Source organism: Natator depressus, chromosome 2, assembly GCF_965152275.1.
Source record: "Natator depressus isolate rNatDep1 chromosome 2, rNatDep2.hap1, whole genome shotgun sequence".
In the NCBI taxonomy this organism is placed as follows: domain Eukaryota; kingdom Metazoa; phylum Chordata; order Testudines; family Cheloniidae; genus Natator; species Natator depressus.
In genome coordinates, this window is record NC_134235.1 from 199,687,133 (window position 1) to 199,705,494 (window position 18,362).

Here is an 18,362-nt window from a genome sequence, read left to right on the forward strand (position 1 = left end):
TTGGAACAAGGCACTAGAAATCAGGTCTTATTAGATTGTATTCCTAGCTCTGTCAGTGACACACCTTGTGTAAGGCACTTAAACTTTCTGTGCTTGTTTAGTCATCTAAAAAGTATAAAAATAATAAATACCTATTGTGCAGGTTTTTTGCCAGGTATAAGTAATGTTTATGCAGTACTTTAAAATCCTTTGAAAAGGTGCACTATTGTCAACAAATGAAACCAATCACAAAAACTGTTAAAATAATATAGTACAGACAAACTCACAAAATATCTCATACATGAGGCTTCTACAGAATCTTTATACATTAAGGCCCCTTATGTCTTTCAATTGCAGTACATATGGTCCTGTTTCAAAAACAATGGATAATATTACATATCATGGGGTAAGATTTCAGCATGGAGATTTAACATTAACATGAATGGGAGCCATGTAGTCAGATCCTTGCGCACACAGCTAAAAGTGTGCCCTTAGGTGTGCTGCATTGCTATTTACAAAATTGGTTTTATAAGGGTGTTGTGGAATTTTCTAACTTTTGTGGATTCAAAAATCTTAATGTTATCAGTGCCACTGTTTCTTATGTTATATATACTTCAAATCCAAAGCACTTTCAAAAACCTGTTAAGGTTGCTAAGAGACAATAGTATAGTTATCTACCATATCATTTACAAAACCAAAGCACTTAAAAATAAAAAATAATATATAGTTTAGGCTGACCTAAATTGTATGATGTCTGCATAACAAACAAGAAACGCTTATTTCCTCACAACCACCTTAACTCTGATCTATGCAATTTTCAGATTTTCTATGTATTATTTCTAAGGTTTTTTTAATTTGAGAATCAAAATATTTTATTTTTAAGTGATACTGTCAAGAAGGAAACATTAATGTATTTATCAAATTCTATATTTTTGTTAAAAGAAAAGGAGTACTAGTGGCACCTTAGAGACTAACCAATTTATTTGAGCATAAGCTTTTGTGAGCTACAGCTCACTTCATCGGATGCATTCAGTGGAAAATACAGTGAGGAGATTTATATACACACAGAACATGAAAAAATGGGTGTTATCATACACACTGTAAGGAGAGTGATCACTTAAGATGAGCTATTACCAGCAGGTGAGCGGGGGGAGGGGAGGGAGAAACCTTTTGTAGTGATAATCAAGGTGGGCCATTTCCAGCAGTTAACAGGAACGTCCAAGGAGCAGTGGGGGGTGGGGGAAATAAACAAGGGGAAATAGTTTTACTTTGTGTAATGACACATCCACTCCCAGTCTCTATTCAAGCCTAAGTTAATTGTATCCAGTTTGCAAATTAATTCCAGTTCAGCAGTCTCTCGTTGGGGTCTGTTTTTGAAGTCTTTTTGTTCTAATATTGCGACCTTTAGGTCTGAAATCGAGTGACCAGAGAGATTGAAGTGTTCTCTGACTGGTTTATGAATGTTATAATTCTTGACCTCTGATTTGTGTCCATTTATTCTTTTACGTAGAGACTGTCCAGTTTGACCAATGTACATGGTAGAGGGGCATTGCTGGCACATGATGGCATATATCACATTGGTAGATGTGCAGGTGAACGAGCTTCTGATAGTGTGGCTGATGTGATTAGGCCCTATGATGGTGTCCCCTGAATAAATATGTGGACACAGTTGGCAACGGGCTTTGTTGCAAGGATAGGTTCCTGGGTTAGTGGTTCTGTTGTGTGGTGTGTGGTTGCTGGTGAGTATTTGCTTCAGGTTGGGGGGCTGTCTGTAGGCAAGGACTGGCCTGTCTCCCAAGATTTGTGAGAGTGATGGGTCGTCCTTCTGGATAGGTTGTAGATCCTTGATGATGCGTTGGAGAGGTTTTAGTTGGGGGCTGAAGGTGATGGCTAGTGGCGTTCTGTTATTATCTTTGTTGGGCCTGTCCTGTAGTAGGTGACTTCTGGGTACTCTTCTGGCTCTGTCAACTTGTTTCTTCACTTCAGCAGGTGGGTACTGTAGTTGTAAGAATGCTTGATAGAGATCTTGTAGGTGTTTGTCTCTGTCTGAGGGGTTGGAGCAAATGTGGTTGTATCATAGAGCTTGGCTGTAGACGATGGATCATGTGGTGTGGTCTGGGTGAAAGCTGGAGGCATAAATTGGTTAGTCTCTAAGGTGCCACTAGTACTCCTTTTCTTTTTGCGAATACAGACTAACACGGCTGCTACTCTGAAACCTATATTTTTGTTAAAGTACTAAGAATTATTTCTTGAAACTATTGTTTATAGTAATAAGAAAAGTGTATAACATTATTAATTAATGAAAAATATATAATAGACCTGCATTTGAAGTTGATCTACATGTAAATTTGTATTTTATCTGTGTGTATATGTGTATTATGTATGCATATGTGTATATAATATAATATGTATAATGCCACAATCCTGCAAATGCTTATGCATGTCCCATTAACTACACATTTACTTAAATTTAAGCATATAGGTGTTTCCAGGACCAGTTTTGCAATTTTTATGTTTAGTTTTCTAAAGACTTTTGTGTTTGTGTTTCTGATGAAAGAAATGCAATAATTTTAGTACTTGTGCTGACTCTGCCCAACGGTGAATTTCATGTATTGTGAAAGAACTTTTTTCCATTTAGGAAGACAACTGTCTTCCTTATATGCCTTTTTGTATGGATATTCCCATCTCAGTATTTTGTTAGTACCTGAAAACCTCTCTCTCTCTTTCCCCTTTTATTAGATGTATTCAGAGAGATTTGCAGCGCTTCCTAATACCCGTTTTAGTGCCGCTTTTCTATGGGTTAATAAGTTACATTACATAAAACCTACATGCATTCACTAGGTGAACTAGTCAGACAATAAGGATTCAAGTGCCACACAGTTCTATCTATCCTTCACCACATACGACCACACCAATATCACCATGATGGCCTAGTGCCTGGATGAGATCAGCTGCTGGATGAAGAAAAGGCGTCTGAAGCTGAACTTAAGTAAGACAGAACTGATGCTGGTGGGAAAAGGAAAGCATTTTAAAGAGTTTACAGCCATAGTACAGTCTCCTTTGGTTGAAGGTACGCATCCACAATTGGTCAACTACTCTGTCTGTAGTTTAGGAATATTCTTGGGTTCTTCATTGACACTGTCATGCTTGGCTAGGAAACTTCATCCCTTCCTGGTGGATGATGATCTGGCCTCTGTTATTCATGCTTTTGTCCAGGGTAGATCGATTTATTTCAAAGTTGATTTAAATCAGTTAAGTAGAAAACCTTGATTTAAATTGATTTTAATCTTGTTTTGCATTTGTTTAGTTTTGTAGTTATTTTCCTAAAGAAAGGTGGATTGTCATTGATTGGTAACCATTAAAGCATGTTGATTTGCGAATAATTAGAATCTTTATACAAATTTTTATGTCAGAAAATGGTAAATAATATTTAATTACTAGACGATGAATAATTTTTAACTCATGACTTGTCAAGCTGCAGTTGGATGGACATTAGTAATCACTTAAAATGCACAAAAACAGCTTTTCAAGTTTGTTTATTAGTTAAATAAGACTACTTTAAATGTGCTGGACAAATAAGATCAAAAAGCTTATCAAAATACGTTCTGCATTTAAAATTAACTTATTTTATTAAATAAAGTATCTGTAGTTAGTGAATTGAATTGATTTTTCTGTTGATGATGTCCTTCAAGATTAGAACTAGTAGATCTCATCTTTCCACACCTCATTTTACTCATAGATGGCAAGAGGAAAACAAGCTATACTGCTTTTTCAACTCCTGACTGGTTTATCAACTTTGAAAAAAATAATAATTGAACTGAACTAACTGGATAAATTGAAATGAAGAAAACATTTTCTCTGCACCTGCAGAAGCAGCTACTGCTTTCAAAAGCTGGTCTAGCACTTCAACAAACTCTGATTCCAGGTGCTTAGCCAGAGATTTCCACAAGTTTCATGGTTTGACTGCCTCTAAAACTTTGGCAGCAAACATGTACTGCTTGACTATGGTTTTTTAATTTAATTTAAATTACTTTAATAGATTATAGTAAGTTTGGGCTATACTATAGGTTGTCATAATTTCAAATTTAATTTTAGATCAACTTTAAAAAAATGGATTTAACTTTCATCAGAAAAATCCATTTAAAATAATCACTTTTAGAAATTATTGGTTTTTATCCACTGTGCCTTTATCACTTCTTGGCTGGCTACAACAATGAAATATACCTGGTCATCATGCCTTCAGCTCTTAGAAAACTCCAACTAGTACAGAATGTTGTAGTGTGTCTTCTCAGCAACACAGGCTATTGCAAAAACATCAGACCTGTCCTCTATTCCCTATACTGGCTTCCGATAGAATTTCAAATCAAGTTAATAGTCTCTGCTCTTATCTTTAAGGCACTCAGTGGCCTCGGCTCAGGATATCTAAGGTCTCGTCTACACGGTGCCTTAGTGTATAACATCAAGGATGTAAATTCTACTGCCCACCAGTGTGTCGTGCACTAACTGGCATGGGTGGACCTTGCCGATGTGCACTAAAATATCCTTAGTGTACACTACAGTAATCCTATTTCAAGCAGTACTCTCTTAACTGCCTGAAGTACTGGGATGAAGACTCTGGTTGATAACTATGCATATCTGGAACAATAGAACTCACTATAATAAGAATATAGCTCTTGTGTGTGTGAGAGAAAGAGACCAGCTCCTGAGAAATTTTCTGAGAGCGTGGAATGAACTCCCCTGGGAATTAAGAACTATCACAAACTTTTTCACCTTCCTTTCTAAGTGCAAGACTCCTTTCTTTGACCTTCTTTAACATAAATACATAGCAACATATATATATTAAAAATACCTAAAAATATTTAGGTATACCCAAAAAGCTCCTAAAAATAGCCCCTTTTTGGTATGTGTGCATCTGTGGCCCCTGGAAGATAAGAATCATATCAGAGACCCTACATATCTTAACATAGGACTCTGCAAAAGCTATGACTGACCCTGAGCATTCATAGTTAATAACAAAGCTATTTGTTTATTCTTTTGCCTAGAGGCTCTTCCCCCAAAACCTTACCAAATCAGGACATTCCATTGCACGTGTTTCTCCCTTTGTGGGAGAGGATGAGAGAAGTAACACATGACAGATGTTAATCAAGATGCTGAGATACAATGTTGATGAGTGCAGTGTAAGTAGCTCCTTCTTACTTCATTGACCACCTGGAGCTCAGTTGTATTGGGCTCAATGGGGCCACTGGTGGAGTGAGATGCTGTTGAGTATAAATAAAGAGGTTGGTATCAGACCCTAAATGAATCCCAAGTTAGAATTTGGCTGTTTGCAATACAAGTTTCACAAAGTAGTTCTGGTTTCTACTCACATTACTTAACTTCTCTGACAGTTTTTGGAAAATATCTTCCATATCTTCTGAAACTTTACCTTAAAATCCAGGCAACATAAACAATCCCCTCTCCCCCGCCCCCCCACATAGAGGAGGCTCCAATTGGCCTCATGACAGCACCTTGGTTGTCACCTCCACACCCTAAACCTCACTCTATGACAAGTAAGGTGTCCATATTTACCAAAGTAAAACTGGGACACTGTGGGGGGCTGGCCTGAGATGCATGACATCACCGTTCGCCTGTACCTCCGCACAGGGCTGTCCCGAGCCACCTGGTGTTGCTGCTTGCCCCAGCCCCATGCGACAGGGATTGGGGCTGACCACCTGATCCCTGCACTGCCTTGGGCTGGCGGCTCGAGCCCCGCTGCCCAGCACTTCATGTCACCACTGGCCTCCCGAAACGTTTTGCTGCCCCCCACTAAGGGGGCACAACTCGCTTTTTTGGCAAAACTGGGCATTTGTTCTGTTTGCTCTTGGCGACTGATCAGAGCAACGTGCAACTGGCAAGAGCCAAGGGGACAAATGGCCATTCTCGCCAAAAAGGAAAAAAAAAAAAGTCAGGACGTCTGGGACAGCGTTTAAAAAAGGGGACTGTCGGCCCAAATGGGACGTATGGTCACCCTAATGATAACCCGCTCCCCTGCGAGGTGCCAGACAGGCTAGTACAGGAGCTCAAGGTCACTGGGGCACCCGGAGGCTGGGTCCTGGTTCCCCCGCGAGTCGCTGCTTTGGGGGAGGGAGATGAACCCGCATTTGGCGGCAGCAGTGACCATCCCGGCGCCTTCGGGGTTTTCTCTCCAGGCGGTGGAGGGGCAGAAGCGGGGGGGGGGGTAATTGCAGTTCCTGATACAGGCTCAGCCCCCATCGCTCACGCCCGTCACCCTCTCTCCTGCCCACCTCCGTAACTTCGCCTCCCGCCCTGTGCCCCGAACATGCCTCGCCCACCCCCGCTGCTGCTCCTCGCCAATCACACGCTAGCTCCCCCAGCCCGGCCAATCGGCGCTACCCTTACTCCGCCCCGACCCCTGCTCCTGGCCCAATAAGCGCCGCCCTTGATGGTGAGTGGCGGGACGGGGGGGCGGCTGGGGAGCTGCTTTGAGGCCGCCCGAGTCTAATTCCGGAAGCTGCCTCTGAGAACGACGCGGGGGCGGGGCAGAAGGGGGCGGGGCAGGAGGGGGACTTCCCCCTCCTCATCCCCGCGCGCGCGTTTCCTCAGGGCTCACGGCTTCCCCCTCGGCGCCCGGTGCGGAGCCCGGGCTGGGCGCGGGGCGTGGCCTGCGCACGGGCTGATCGGCCCCTGGGAGGAGGCGGGGCAGCCGGAGTCAGTTGGCGGCCGGAGGCGGCGGCTGGTCTGTGAGGCGGCCTCGCCATGGTTTTCCTTAAACTCCGCGAGCAGGTGGGTGCGAAGGGCGGTGAAGCGGCGCCTGCCTCCCTCCCTCCTCCATTCCCGGTCCGGGCGCGCCCCCTGCGTGTGTGACAGGCTCCGGGGGAGGCCCCGTGGCTGCGGGCGGGGAGGGGGCTGCCGGGCCCCGTGTGCGCGGTCGGGCTCAGTGCCCGCCGCTCCGCGCTGGGCTGGGGGCTGGGAGCCCATGTGCTCGGTGCGGGCGAATCTCTTGTTACCCTGCGGCGTGTTTGTGAGGGGGGTGGGCGGGCTCGGCGCTGCCTGTCCCCGCCCCCCGGCTTCTCCCGGGTAACCGGCCGGGGCCGAACAGGTGACCGCGGTGTCTGCCCTGCCCGCCCACATGCCCAGCCGCCCTCGCTCCCGGCAACACGCCCGCTGGCCACCCTCTGAGGTGTGAGAGTGACTAAAGGGGTTAAATAGCACGCCGACATGTGACTGCCTTTCACCATGATCACTTTAAAAAGATACCCGCCTTGCTCTCTCCAGTTCTAGTGTCTCTGACGCTGGAAGTCCGCCCTGCTTTAATGGCGTGATTGTATTCCTGATCATCCGAACCATTCAGTTTTTGTAAAATCCTTTGGAGAAGGAAGGTACTATGTTAGTGGTGAGCATTGACATTGGTCTGGTTTTGTGTCTAAATCTTGGTCTGTCTTCTCCAGCTGTACAGCTAAAGCTCCTGGGTTCAGGCCTTCATTTCATGCCTTGACTTCTGCGAACTCCTCCTTGCTGGCCTTGACAAATCTCATTGTGTTCCATGTACCCAGTTAAAATGCTGCTACAAAGATAACTTTCCTGGCTTGTTGCTTTGACTGCATTACAGACCTTTGTGTCGGTTCGCTGGCTCTCTCTTCTCCACCCCATCAAACACAAACTACTTGTCTTCATTTCTAAGGCCCTCTCTGGCTTACCTCTCTTTTTTTTATACAGTAGGAAGATGCTGACCTCCCACCTATGTTCTGCCAATAGTGCCAGTTTTGATTTAGGATGTTTGTGCTTTCTACCATGCTGCCCTTTGTGCATCAGCCATCTCAATAAAAATCCACAAAGCCCATTATATTGTCCGCCTTAAAACAATTTGCTGTGATGCCTACAAAAATAGTTGGCAGTGGTGAAGCAGCTGATGTGCTGTGGACCACTACTTATCATGCTAACCAGTATCTCATCATTACATTGCGCTCTCTGTATATTTGTATCCATGTGCATCATGTTTTACACTTAGATTGTAAGCTCTTTCAGGCAGGGGCCCTCTGTGTGTTTACTTGTACAATGCCTAGCAAGATGGGACGGTGGCTACTGAATTATAAATAATTGTCTTGATTATTGTCAGTAAGTTAATAAAAACTCAGATTTAATGGAAGACCTGAAATTTGATTAGTAAGTCTTATAAGACCCCAAATACATTTAATATTCACAATAATTATTTTGGGCTTTAATTTTATGATCACTTTATATTGATTTCTTCTAACTAAGCAGAGAAGAGAAGGCTGATTTGTTCGCATTTATATGACATATAAGCACTTCATACTAGAGATTCCAAGCTGTCAGGTGTACATGTACAGTATGAATAGGGCCCTACTAAATTCTTGGCCATGAAAAAACCTCACGGAACGTGAAATCTGGTCTTTTGTGTGATTTTTATCCTATACTATATAGATTTCATGGGGGGAGACCAGTGTTTCTCAAAGTGGGGGTTCTGACCCAAAAGGGAGTTGCAGGAGGGACACAAGGTTACTTTAAGGAGTCTTGGTATTGCCACCCTTACTTCTGTGCTGGCCTCAGAGCTGGGCGGCATACCATACCATGGTACCCTTACTTCTATGCTGTTGCTGGCAGTGGCTCTACCTTCAGAGTTGGGCTCCTGGCCAGCAGCTGCCACTCTCCAGCTGCTCAGCTCTGAAGGCAGCCCCAGCAGTAGCAACGCAGAAGTAAGAGTAGCAGTACTGCACCCGCCCTCCAATAAGCATGTGACCCCCCCCATAACTCCTTTTTGCGTCAGGACCCCTACAATTACAACACTGTGAAATTTCGGATTTAAATGGGTGAAATCATGAAATTTACCATTTTTAAAATTTTCTGACCATGAAATTGACCAAAATGGACCACGAATTTGGTAGGGCCCTAAGTATGAAATAATTTCTGGAGTAATAATCATATCCGTGCAATAGCATGTAAATTATCTCTTTGAATTTTATTACTGTGCAGCAGGAAAAAATAGCAGTGTGGTTGGAGCCTGGCCTCTGGGTACTACCACAATATGAAGAATAATTAATCTGGAGAAATTAAACATTTATAGGAATGTCAGTTTGCATAGATATTTTGGTATGAAAGAGAGTGAGGGATGGAAGCATCTTTTGAAGAAAATATGTTATTAAAAAGATATATTAATAGTTAGAGTTGTGTAGTGTTTGTTGATAATTGAATGCCAGCTGTCATTGAAATCAGTGTGTGAAAACTTGGAAGCTGTTCTGCGTTGCTATGGCGTGTAATTTTTAAGCCCATTTAGTGAGTTGTGTGTATAATTGTTAAATAATGGAAATTTATTTTTCTTTTTATAGTAAGAATAACCTTTGGATACACTGCTACTTAACAAAATGAAGATTTTTGAGATGAAAGATCTTGCTCTCTTCCCAGCTGGTGGCATGCTGCTCTCACCTTGCCACTCAAATAGCCATCTTTTGGATTGGTCTCAGTGATCTGCTGTGATAGCATCTCACGTGCCTCATTTAGAATTTGTGATGCTCTACCAGTTAGGTGCCCCATTGAAGTATGTTAAGTTTTTTGTTTTAAATTGGTATTGACCAGCCCCACCTGAAAATTAACGCATATTTTTGGGGGGATAGTGTTTGGAGGAAGCAGTTATTCTAGGGTACCATATTAATAGAAGTGTCAAATGCTGCATCATTTCTAGTATTTGCTGCCAAGCTGTAAACTCCAGCATTCAGTAACTGTAAATTGTGGTTATAGTTAAATCTGTTATATATGAAGTTTTATGATTCTTGTAAGTATTCTTCCTTGTGAAAGTACTAGCTTTATTTAATCAAATTAATAATATGCTAGTGGAACTACATAGATCATAGTGCTGGCAATAGGTACCTATAGTGAAGAACTGAATAGCCTGACTAGTTTTGTTAGTAGCAGTCAAACTAAAGGTCTGCTCTAGCATTCATTAAAATCAATGGCAATTCTGTTAACTTCAGTGGGTGTTGGGTCAAGTCGTTAGTTGGTGTATGTCTGTACTTTGTTCTTTGAGAGACCCATTTATTTCAGTCTAGTTTCTACTGGACATCTGTCTAGTTTAGTTAATGCATATTAATACCCTTGTCAACTTTAACAGAAATTAAGGATTGAAAAACTTAGAGTAAGGAATAATGTAGTTTGTTCTCCATCAGTGATCCTTCTTTAGGGGGCTCAGGTATATTTCTAGTAGAACGGCAGAATGTTTGTACTGTTGATAATCTTGTAAGTTTTGTGGATAGAGAATTTCAGTTTCTGGAGTATCACATCTGCACCTCCTACAAATACTAAAAAAATTGTCTAAACTTCTTTTGGGCTGAAACTTTTCTTCATTAATCCTAATGTGGAACTCTTCTTGCTGGGTCAGCACTGAACCAATGCCCCAGACCAGGGGCACTATGCTAGAGGAGATAGTATCTCTTGAGTGAGATGTGAAAATGGGGTCACCAATCTTTTGCTCATTTAAAAAACAAAACAAAACAAAAAACTAACCTTGCCTCTCTTCATAAGAGAAGAGATGTTAATTCTCCATTATCCTGGCAGAAGACTGTTCTGATAAGACAAAGTGAATACTATATTGAAGTTATTTGTGTGCTGTTAGAGATGCTGTGTTTTATTCCAGTGATGGCTACACGTCATTGGTGGGCAAAGTGATTGTTGTACAATCCAATTAATAAAATATTAGATAAATGCAAGGTCATTCTCATTCGTTCAGCAGAGATTGGTAACTTTCCGTAGGCAATGGAGCTGGAAATGTGACTTGGTTCTTTGGACATCAGCCTATTGTGTGTATGTTGCAGAGCACTTCTGATGCTCTTCTTAGGTTGATTTCTTTTGGGGTTAATTTTAAGTTTCACATATGACAATCTTGAGTTGTGTTAAGCTTTCAGACTGTCTAGAAAGGATGTATGTTAACTGTGTAACGGTCACTCTATTGACCAGCAGAACAAACAATAGAAAGGAAAGGGGTTACAGGATGAAGGGAACAGTAATAAGGTTACATAAGCCATCAGTACATACATTTTTATTGTTCCTTATCATTTAAACATGTTAGGTTTGGGTTTCTGGGCCACTGTACTAGCTACCATTAGTTACAGCAGAAGTGGGTTTTGAGGACACATTTGGAGGAGGAAAGGGTTGTGAAGTCATCCAGTGTGTAATATGGCAACACTTGTGGTCAGAAATCCCTCCACCAGGATATTTGTTGAACTCACAGGGTGAAATCCTGGCCACATTGAAGTCAATGGCAAGACTCCCACTGACTACAGTGGGGGGCGGGGATTTCACCCACGGAGTCAAACTGGGCTGTGGAGTTCTGGCTGACTCGGCTATGGAGTCTCATAGGGCCAGAATTTGGTACAAAATGCCTTGTTCATAGCAGTTGTAGAGATGTAATAGTTTAGGCTCAGATTCTGCATGTGATGAATGTAGTGCACTTTTGAAAAGTGTAAATGTTTTTCTATTACAGCCAAGCAAATGATGAGAAAACAACCTGATGTTTCACTTGCATAGCAGAGTATCTGCTAATCATTGTGGAAAGTAGATCCTTTCAGTATATTGAGTCCTTTCTTAGTTCCAGGCTGCTTGACTGTACAAACTTATGTGGTACTTCATGTAACTTGTTGGGTGGCATCCTAAACACATCTGGCACCAGCCAGTGTTCTTTTTTTTTTTTGGTTCTGTACTGTGCCCATCACCCTGGTGTCAGATGCCACATGTTCTGCCTTATTCCAGAAAGGCTTACCAACAATTTTCGTGGTATTCATATCTGCCTTTCCTTCACTTGGAATGGAGGTGACAGTACTACACACTGCATACAGTAATGCTTGATATCTGTAGAGTGGCTGATCAGAGTAGAAATTTGTTTTAACTTTTTAAATAAAAGCAGTTTACTTGTAGTTGCAGTTTTCTCTGCATTCTGATATGCCTCAATTAATGAATAAAACTTCCTCTTTGTTAATCCTCAGAGCTTTTTAGTTGTCTGAGAGAATATTTTTTGAGTTGTTGATTTGGTATCTTGAAAGCCAAATAGTGTTTGTCTCCTTTAGAGTTCAGTCATAGAAGTGTTAGGAAACCCTTGATACATTGAGCAAGAAGCAAGAGTTTACTTGTCCTATGAACTAAATTTTACAGAATTCTAAATATTAAGGTTGTGTGCATGCACCAGAATGTTTTGTCAAGTATTGCTTATTCTAAACAGGTAGATAAATGATTTTTAATTTCAGAAGACCTGCAAGACCATACTTTCCATAATAATCTGTTACATGCCTGTTAGTACACTTAATTTCAGTACACTTTTTTCTTTTACTGAAACTTGGAGACCTCTTCCATCAATCTATAGCCACTCATCGCGTTCTATTCTAGCAACAGGCTAGCAACAGATTTGTGGCAAATCTCATTGAACACTGCTTCACTATAACTATTAAAGACCGGATCCTCCATTAAGACATCAATATTTAAATAGTTCACATTTTTTTTTTCTTCCCCAGGTAAGGGGAGAAGGTTAAGGCCTGTGATAGGGGCCATTGAAGGCTGTCTGTGCACTGCATACTTGCCAACATATTTTACTTTTCTGTTGGACTACTCATTAGGCTATGTTTAGGATGCATTATTTCCCAGAAGTCAGACTCTGCTTAATGGAATAAGGCAGAGAATAAGAAGTGGCTGCATGAAGCTATTAGGTTGACCACTTACCTCGAAAGTGCATGTCCTGATTTTTTTTATTGTTCATTTATCTTTCTCTTAGCTAAGATGGATCTTATTCGTTTGGCAGTTAAAAAAATGTTTGCAGTGTCCTCATGAACACTGAATGCTTACATGGTTGCTATTTTCATTACTGCTAGTGTTAAACTTTATTCTTGGCATGAATTCTAAAAAGGATTAACATCCAAACTATCCTTATTGGACTAGGAAGATAAATTGTCTCATTGGGATGGGGGAGGGGGAGAAGAGCAGCTGTTGTTCTGAGGTGAGAGGGGAGCATGGAAATACCAGTTTTCACTCTTTTTTAACCCTGTGCAAATATCAAATTTTGGAGAATTCATGTCTCTTCCCTATTAGATTTAAGAGGTTGCAGTTGGGTTAAAAAATCATCTAAAATACTAAGCAGCAACAAAAACAAACAAGCCCAAAAACAACCTCCTTCCCAGTCTCTTAGGAACTTTTTTTGGTTGCTTTAAAAAACAACCACCACCAAACCCAACCCAACCCCCCACACTTAAAACTTGCATCTAAACTACATTAGACATCAAAATATTTTCCTTTCTTAGTATTTTCTTCAGACTTTCTGATAATTGGTGCCCTTGGGTTCAGAATCCATATGCATTGACAAGATGATGTCTGGGCTCAGGTAGCTCAAAGAACTTTTCCCTTTATGGAAGAGACAGCTGATCCATCTCAGTACACGGAGCTCAGGATTGCTTCCACTCCATGGTCCTTACATATAAAGCTATTAAGGAGTACCTAGTGTCACAGGTCTTTGCTGTCTTTGAGTAAATGGACCCCAACAAGAGGGAGGGAGGAATATGAGAGCCACTGACTTGGTAACAAGACCTTTTCTTCAGATGAGAACAAAAACCCTAAACAAAAGCCCTGGGCTTGCACTCTGATCTGAAGAGCAGATCCTGTTGACCTCAGTGAGGCCTCTGTGAGGGCATAAGGGTCCATTTGTGCATATCCAATTGAAGGTTTGCAGGTGTGTTAGTAGCCAAGGATCTGGAAACAAAATAAGGCGAACCAAACCGTGCCTGTCATGCCAATAAAGAGCTAACTTCATAAAAGCTTCTAGAAAAATTGCTAGTATCTGCTGGAGTCTGCAAATCACTGTGAACTTCGAACTAGCAAACAGTCCCTCCTTCCTGTATGGATATTAACATCCCCAAAACTCTGTTAGTCTGTTCATTGACCAAGAACCATTGGAGAAGAAATGCATCTACTCTTCTACTGCACTTCTTGTATATCTTCCACTTTCTCATGTCTTTCAACATTTGGCCACAGTCTTTTTCCTAATCCACTGGAATTTTGTGAAGCCAAACTACTACTGGATATGGTCTGTTTTCTTGTTCCTACCAACTTCTTTCTACCGTATTTCTTTTATTTTCCTCTTGCTTTTATTCTGTCTTTCCTATTTCTGGAACTTGAGTGGGAGACTGAAGCTGCCTTAGTTACAGTGGCTAACTACTTAAAGTTATTTATGGTGGTTGTGTTTACATAATTTATAGTATAATACAAATCATACTACTAAATTATTTGACATATTAAAACTGCAAGTAAATCTAAATAAAACAGCTCCTCATCTTTGAGTGCAACTGATATCCTACTGCATGTATTGTAAGACTCATAGACTTCAAGGCCAGAAGGGACTATCAAGATTATCTAGTCTAATTTCCTTCACATCAGAGATTACAGAATCTCATCCATCCACTCCTGCAATAGGTCCATAACCTCTGTCTGATTTACTGGAGTCCTCAAATCTTGTTAAAGACTTCAAGTTCTAGAGAATTTACCATTCACTCTAGTTCAAACCAGCAAGTGATCTAGGCCCCATGTGGCTGAGGAAAGCATAATTCACCCAGAGTCTCTGCCAGTTTGACTTGGGTGAAAATGCTTTCCTGACTCCAAATATGGTGATCAGTTACACCCTGATTATGTAGGTGAGACCCACCAGCCAGAGACCTGGGAAATAATCCCCTGTAGTAACTCAGAGCTTTCTGCATCGAGTGTCCCATCTCTGGCGGTTTTGGAGATATTTGCAAATAGCAGTTGTGGGTGGGCTATGTGCCATTGTAGGCACCCTCATCATACCGGGCCCTCCATAAACTTATCAAGCTCAGTCTTAAAAGCAGTTAGGTTTTTAGCCCCCACTGCTCCCTTTGGAAGGCTGTTGCAGAACTTCACTCCTCTGATGGTTAGAAATGTTTGTCTAATTTCAAGCCAAAACTTGCTGATGGCCTGTTTATATCCATTTGTTCTTGTGCCAAGGTTAACCCTTAACTTAAATAATTCCTCTTCCTCCCTGGTGTGTGTTCCTCTGATGTACTTATAAAAAGCATCATATCTCCCCTGAGCCTTAATTTTGTTAGGCTAAACAAAGCTCATTAAGTCTCCTTTTGTAAGGCAGGTTTTCCATTCTTTTGATCATCCTGGTAGCTCTTCTCTGCACCTGTACCAATTTGAATTCATCATTTTTAAGCAACAGAGACCAGAATTGCACATAGTATTTCAGATGAGTGCCTGATATGGTGCTTTGTACAGTGGGAACAACACTTCCCTACAGGGTGGATAAAAATCAATGATTTTTATTTTTTAATTGGATTTTTTTAATTTAAATTGGATTTTTTTGATAGGTTTTTTCCTCAAAGCATTTTATCTGAAGATCGTTTTAATTAAGATACATTATAGCTCAAAGATCTCATCATGGAATAGGGATTATAAATTCTAATTCTATAGTATGAGACAATATAGTCATGTAATGTTTAAGAAAAATTTTGTAAATGTGTTTCGATAGTTCAAGTATTAGGGACCCAATCTTATGGGGTTCCAGGGGCTTCTGTATAGATTATTAAGGTTAATCTTTCTATCTACCCAATGGGGCTCAGTCTAGAAGATACCATCAGAGATGCTTAGTTTTGCAGTTCTCAAACTGTGGATTTGTGTCTCCAGAGATAACATGCTTGTTAACGGAAAAAATGTTTTAAAATAAATAAATAGTATATAGAGGTGAGAAATAACAGACCTCAACCCTATTGTCCCTCTGCAAATTTGTGTACACCGAGTCAATCCCTTAACTTTCTCAAAAAGTTCAATGAATAGAATATTGTTGGGGGCGGAATAGATCTGGACAAGGAGAAGAAGTCTGGAGATAAATGTGAGAAGGGAGGGACAGGCAGTAGACACAAAAGTGAGACTGTTTGAGCTCAATATTCCAGAAGTCTTAAGGTCTTTCTGAATGTAGCCTTCATTGATTTGAGATCTACCATATGATTCTCTCACGAGAAGGGAAAACCTATAATGTCAGCAGGCTGTAAAAGAGACCCAGTTTGGGAATATTTTAATGAAGTTCCTCTACCTGTGGGTAAGACAGGCATGCGTGCAAAATGCAAACAATGCAACAAAGAAATGCAAGGCCTGGTTGGCTGAATGAAACAACATCATGAGAGGTGTTCCTTCTCCGGGGGAAGCTGCACTGAAGATAATGAAAGGAACATGTCTGAATATGCAAGATCTTCAGGTTGGTAAACTTTTTTTATTTCATACTTCTTTCTTAAGGACTGCCTTTCGTCCTTCTGGAGTGTTCTTGGATTCTCATGTTTGAGCAAAAAATATAGCTGTTACTGTATGGTACTATCATTTTAGATGCAGTTGTGATAAAAAATAAATAGCTGAAATAGGCAGATCTTCCTTTTACAATTTCACCTTTAAAGTAGTACTGAGTGTCAGTGAATGCAATGAGTAATACTAAATGAGTAGTATGGTAATAATTAAATAACTGCATTGTCTTATTTTGTTTAGGAAAATCCATCCTCAACATACAGGATTCTAAAGACTATCCACCTTCAAGATCACCGTCATTTTCTATAGTTTCAGAGTTATCTGCCAATGATAGTGTTTCAGTCACATCATGTATGTCACATTGCCACAGTATATCACCTGTAGCAAAAAGAAAAAAAAATCTCCATCATCCTGAAACAACCATAGATAAGTTTTGTGGTAAGAACCAGCAGATTACAAAAAGAGGTAATTGATGAAAAAAATTGCCCTGTTTGTTTATGCAACAAACTCTCCTTTCTGTATGATCGAGAACCCTCACTTTATTAACATGGTTCAGTCATTAAGACCAGGATACAGTCTACCCAACAGAGCAGATGTCGCAGGCGAATTATAGGATAACGTGTATGAAAGAGAAATTGAGCAGTGTGCAAAAGGTCTAGAGGGTAAAATTGTTAACCTGAGTCTTGATGGGTGGAGCAATGTCCACAATATTCCTGTTGTATGTGCTTGTGTGACAACAGAAGGGAATGTCTTCCCTACAGAAACAATTGATACATCAGGAAATGCAAACACTGCAGAATACTTCTAAGAAGTAGCAGTAAAAGCTATAACAAACCGTGGAAAAAAAATTTAAATGTCTAGTATGTAGCTTGGTCAGACAATGCTGCAAATGTATCCAAGATGAGAAGAAATTATTTAGAATAATAAATTATTTATTATTATATAGAGAGTCCCAAGCTAATAACATACGGTTGCATTGCTCATTTGATGCACCTTCCAGCCAAAGATTTCAGTGTTCCAGAGATAAAGGCTAATGTTGTTGAAATTGCAAAATACTTCTGTAACAACCACTTTGCAGCAGCTGCTCTGAAAAAAGTGGGAGGAACCAAGCTAACTCTCCCATAAAACGTGCGATGGAACTCAGTAGTGGACTGTTTTGAGCACTGTATCGAGAACTGGCCTAATTTGATGACAGTTTGTGAACAAAATCGTGAAAAAATAGATGCACTGTCAACAAAAGTTCTCAACATTGGGCTTAAGAGAAATGTTGAACACATGCTGAGTTACCCTGAAGCCTATTTCTGTAGCCTCGAACGAAATGCAGGGAAATAGCTGTTTTGTTGCTGACGCTGTTGAAATTTGGAAAGAACGGAGTGAGATCTTAAAAAGAGAAATATGCAATGACAGAGTTAAATTACAAGCATTAAAAAAAGAATGGGACAAGCACTATCTCCAGCTCATTTTCTTGCAAATATTCTCAATACTCGGTGCCAGAGTCAAACCTTAACTTCTGAAGAAGAGGAGTTGGCTATGACATGGACATCCAGCAATCATCCCTCCATAACGGCAACTATAATAAACTTCAGAACTAAGGGAGAACCATTCAAGAAATAAATGTTTGCTGATGATGATTTAAAGAAAGTCACACAAGTGAACTGGTGGAAGTCACCTAAGCACTTGGATTCAGAGACTGTTGAAGTGATAATCTCACTTTTAACAGCAGTAGCTTCTTCAGCCGATGTAGAAAGAATATTTTCTTCCTTTGGACTAATTCATTCCAAATTGAGAAATCGTTTGGAACCTGAAAAAGCAGGAAAGCTTGTTTTTCTTTTCCAGATTATGAACAAACAGGAAAGTGAAGGTGAAGACAACTGAGTTAGCTGCATTAGCCAATATTTTAAGTTTCTCATGTTGACCTGGCTGACAGTCAATTTAATTTTTTTTAATTTCATTTATTTAGTTAAAAACAATTTTAACAACCTGATTTTAAAAAATGTGAATGTTTAAATACAAAAATTCATATGCTTGTTTTGTTAAAATACTATGTTTTCTGATGAAGGGGAAAAAAAAATCCAGAATACAGAATGTTG

At 40.5% G+C, this 18,362-nt stretch overlaps 1 protein-coding gene across 1 annotated transcript in view; it reads left to right on the forward strand.

Moving 5' to 3' along the window:
• The first annotated feature begins 6,620 nt into the window (after positions 1–6,620).
• ANKRD28 (ankyrin repeat domain 28) overlaps positions 6,621–18,362 on the forward strand; it is a 235,172-nt gene continuing 223,430 nt past the window's right edge. The window contains exon 1 of the mRNA XM_074945705.1: positions 6,621–6,762. Coding sequence (XP_074801806.1) covers positions 6,736–6,762 — 27 coding nt within the window. The 5' untranslated portion in view covers positions 6,621–6,735. The remainder of the gene's footprint in view (positions 6,763–18,362) is intronic.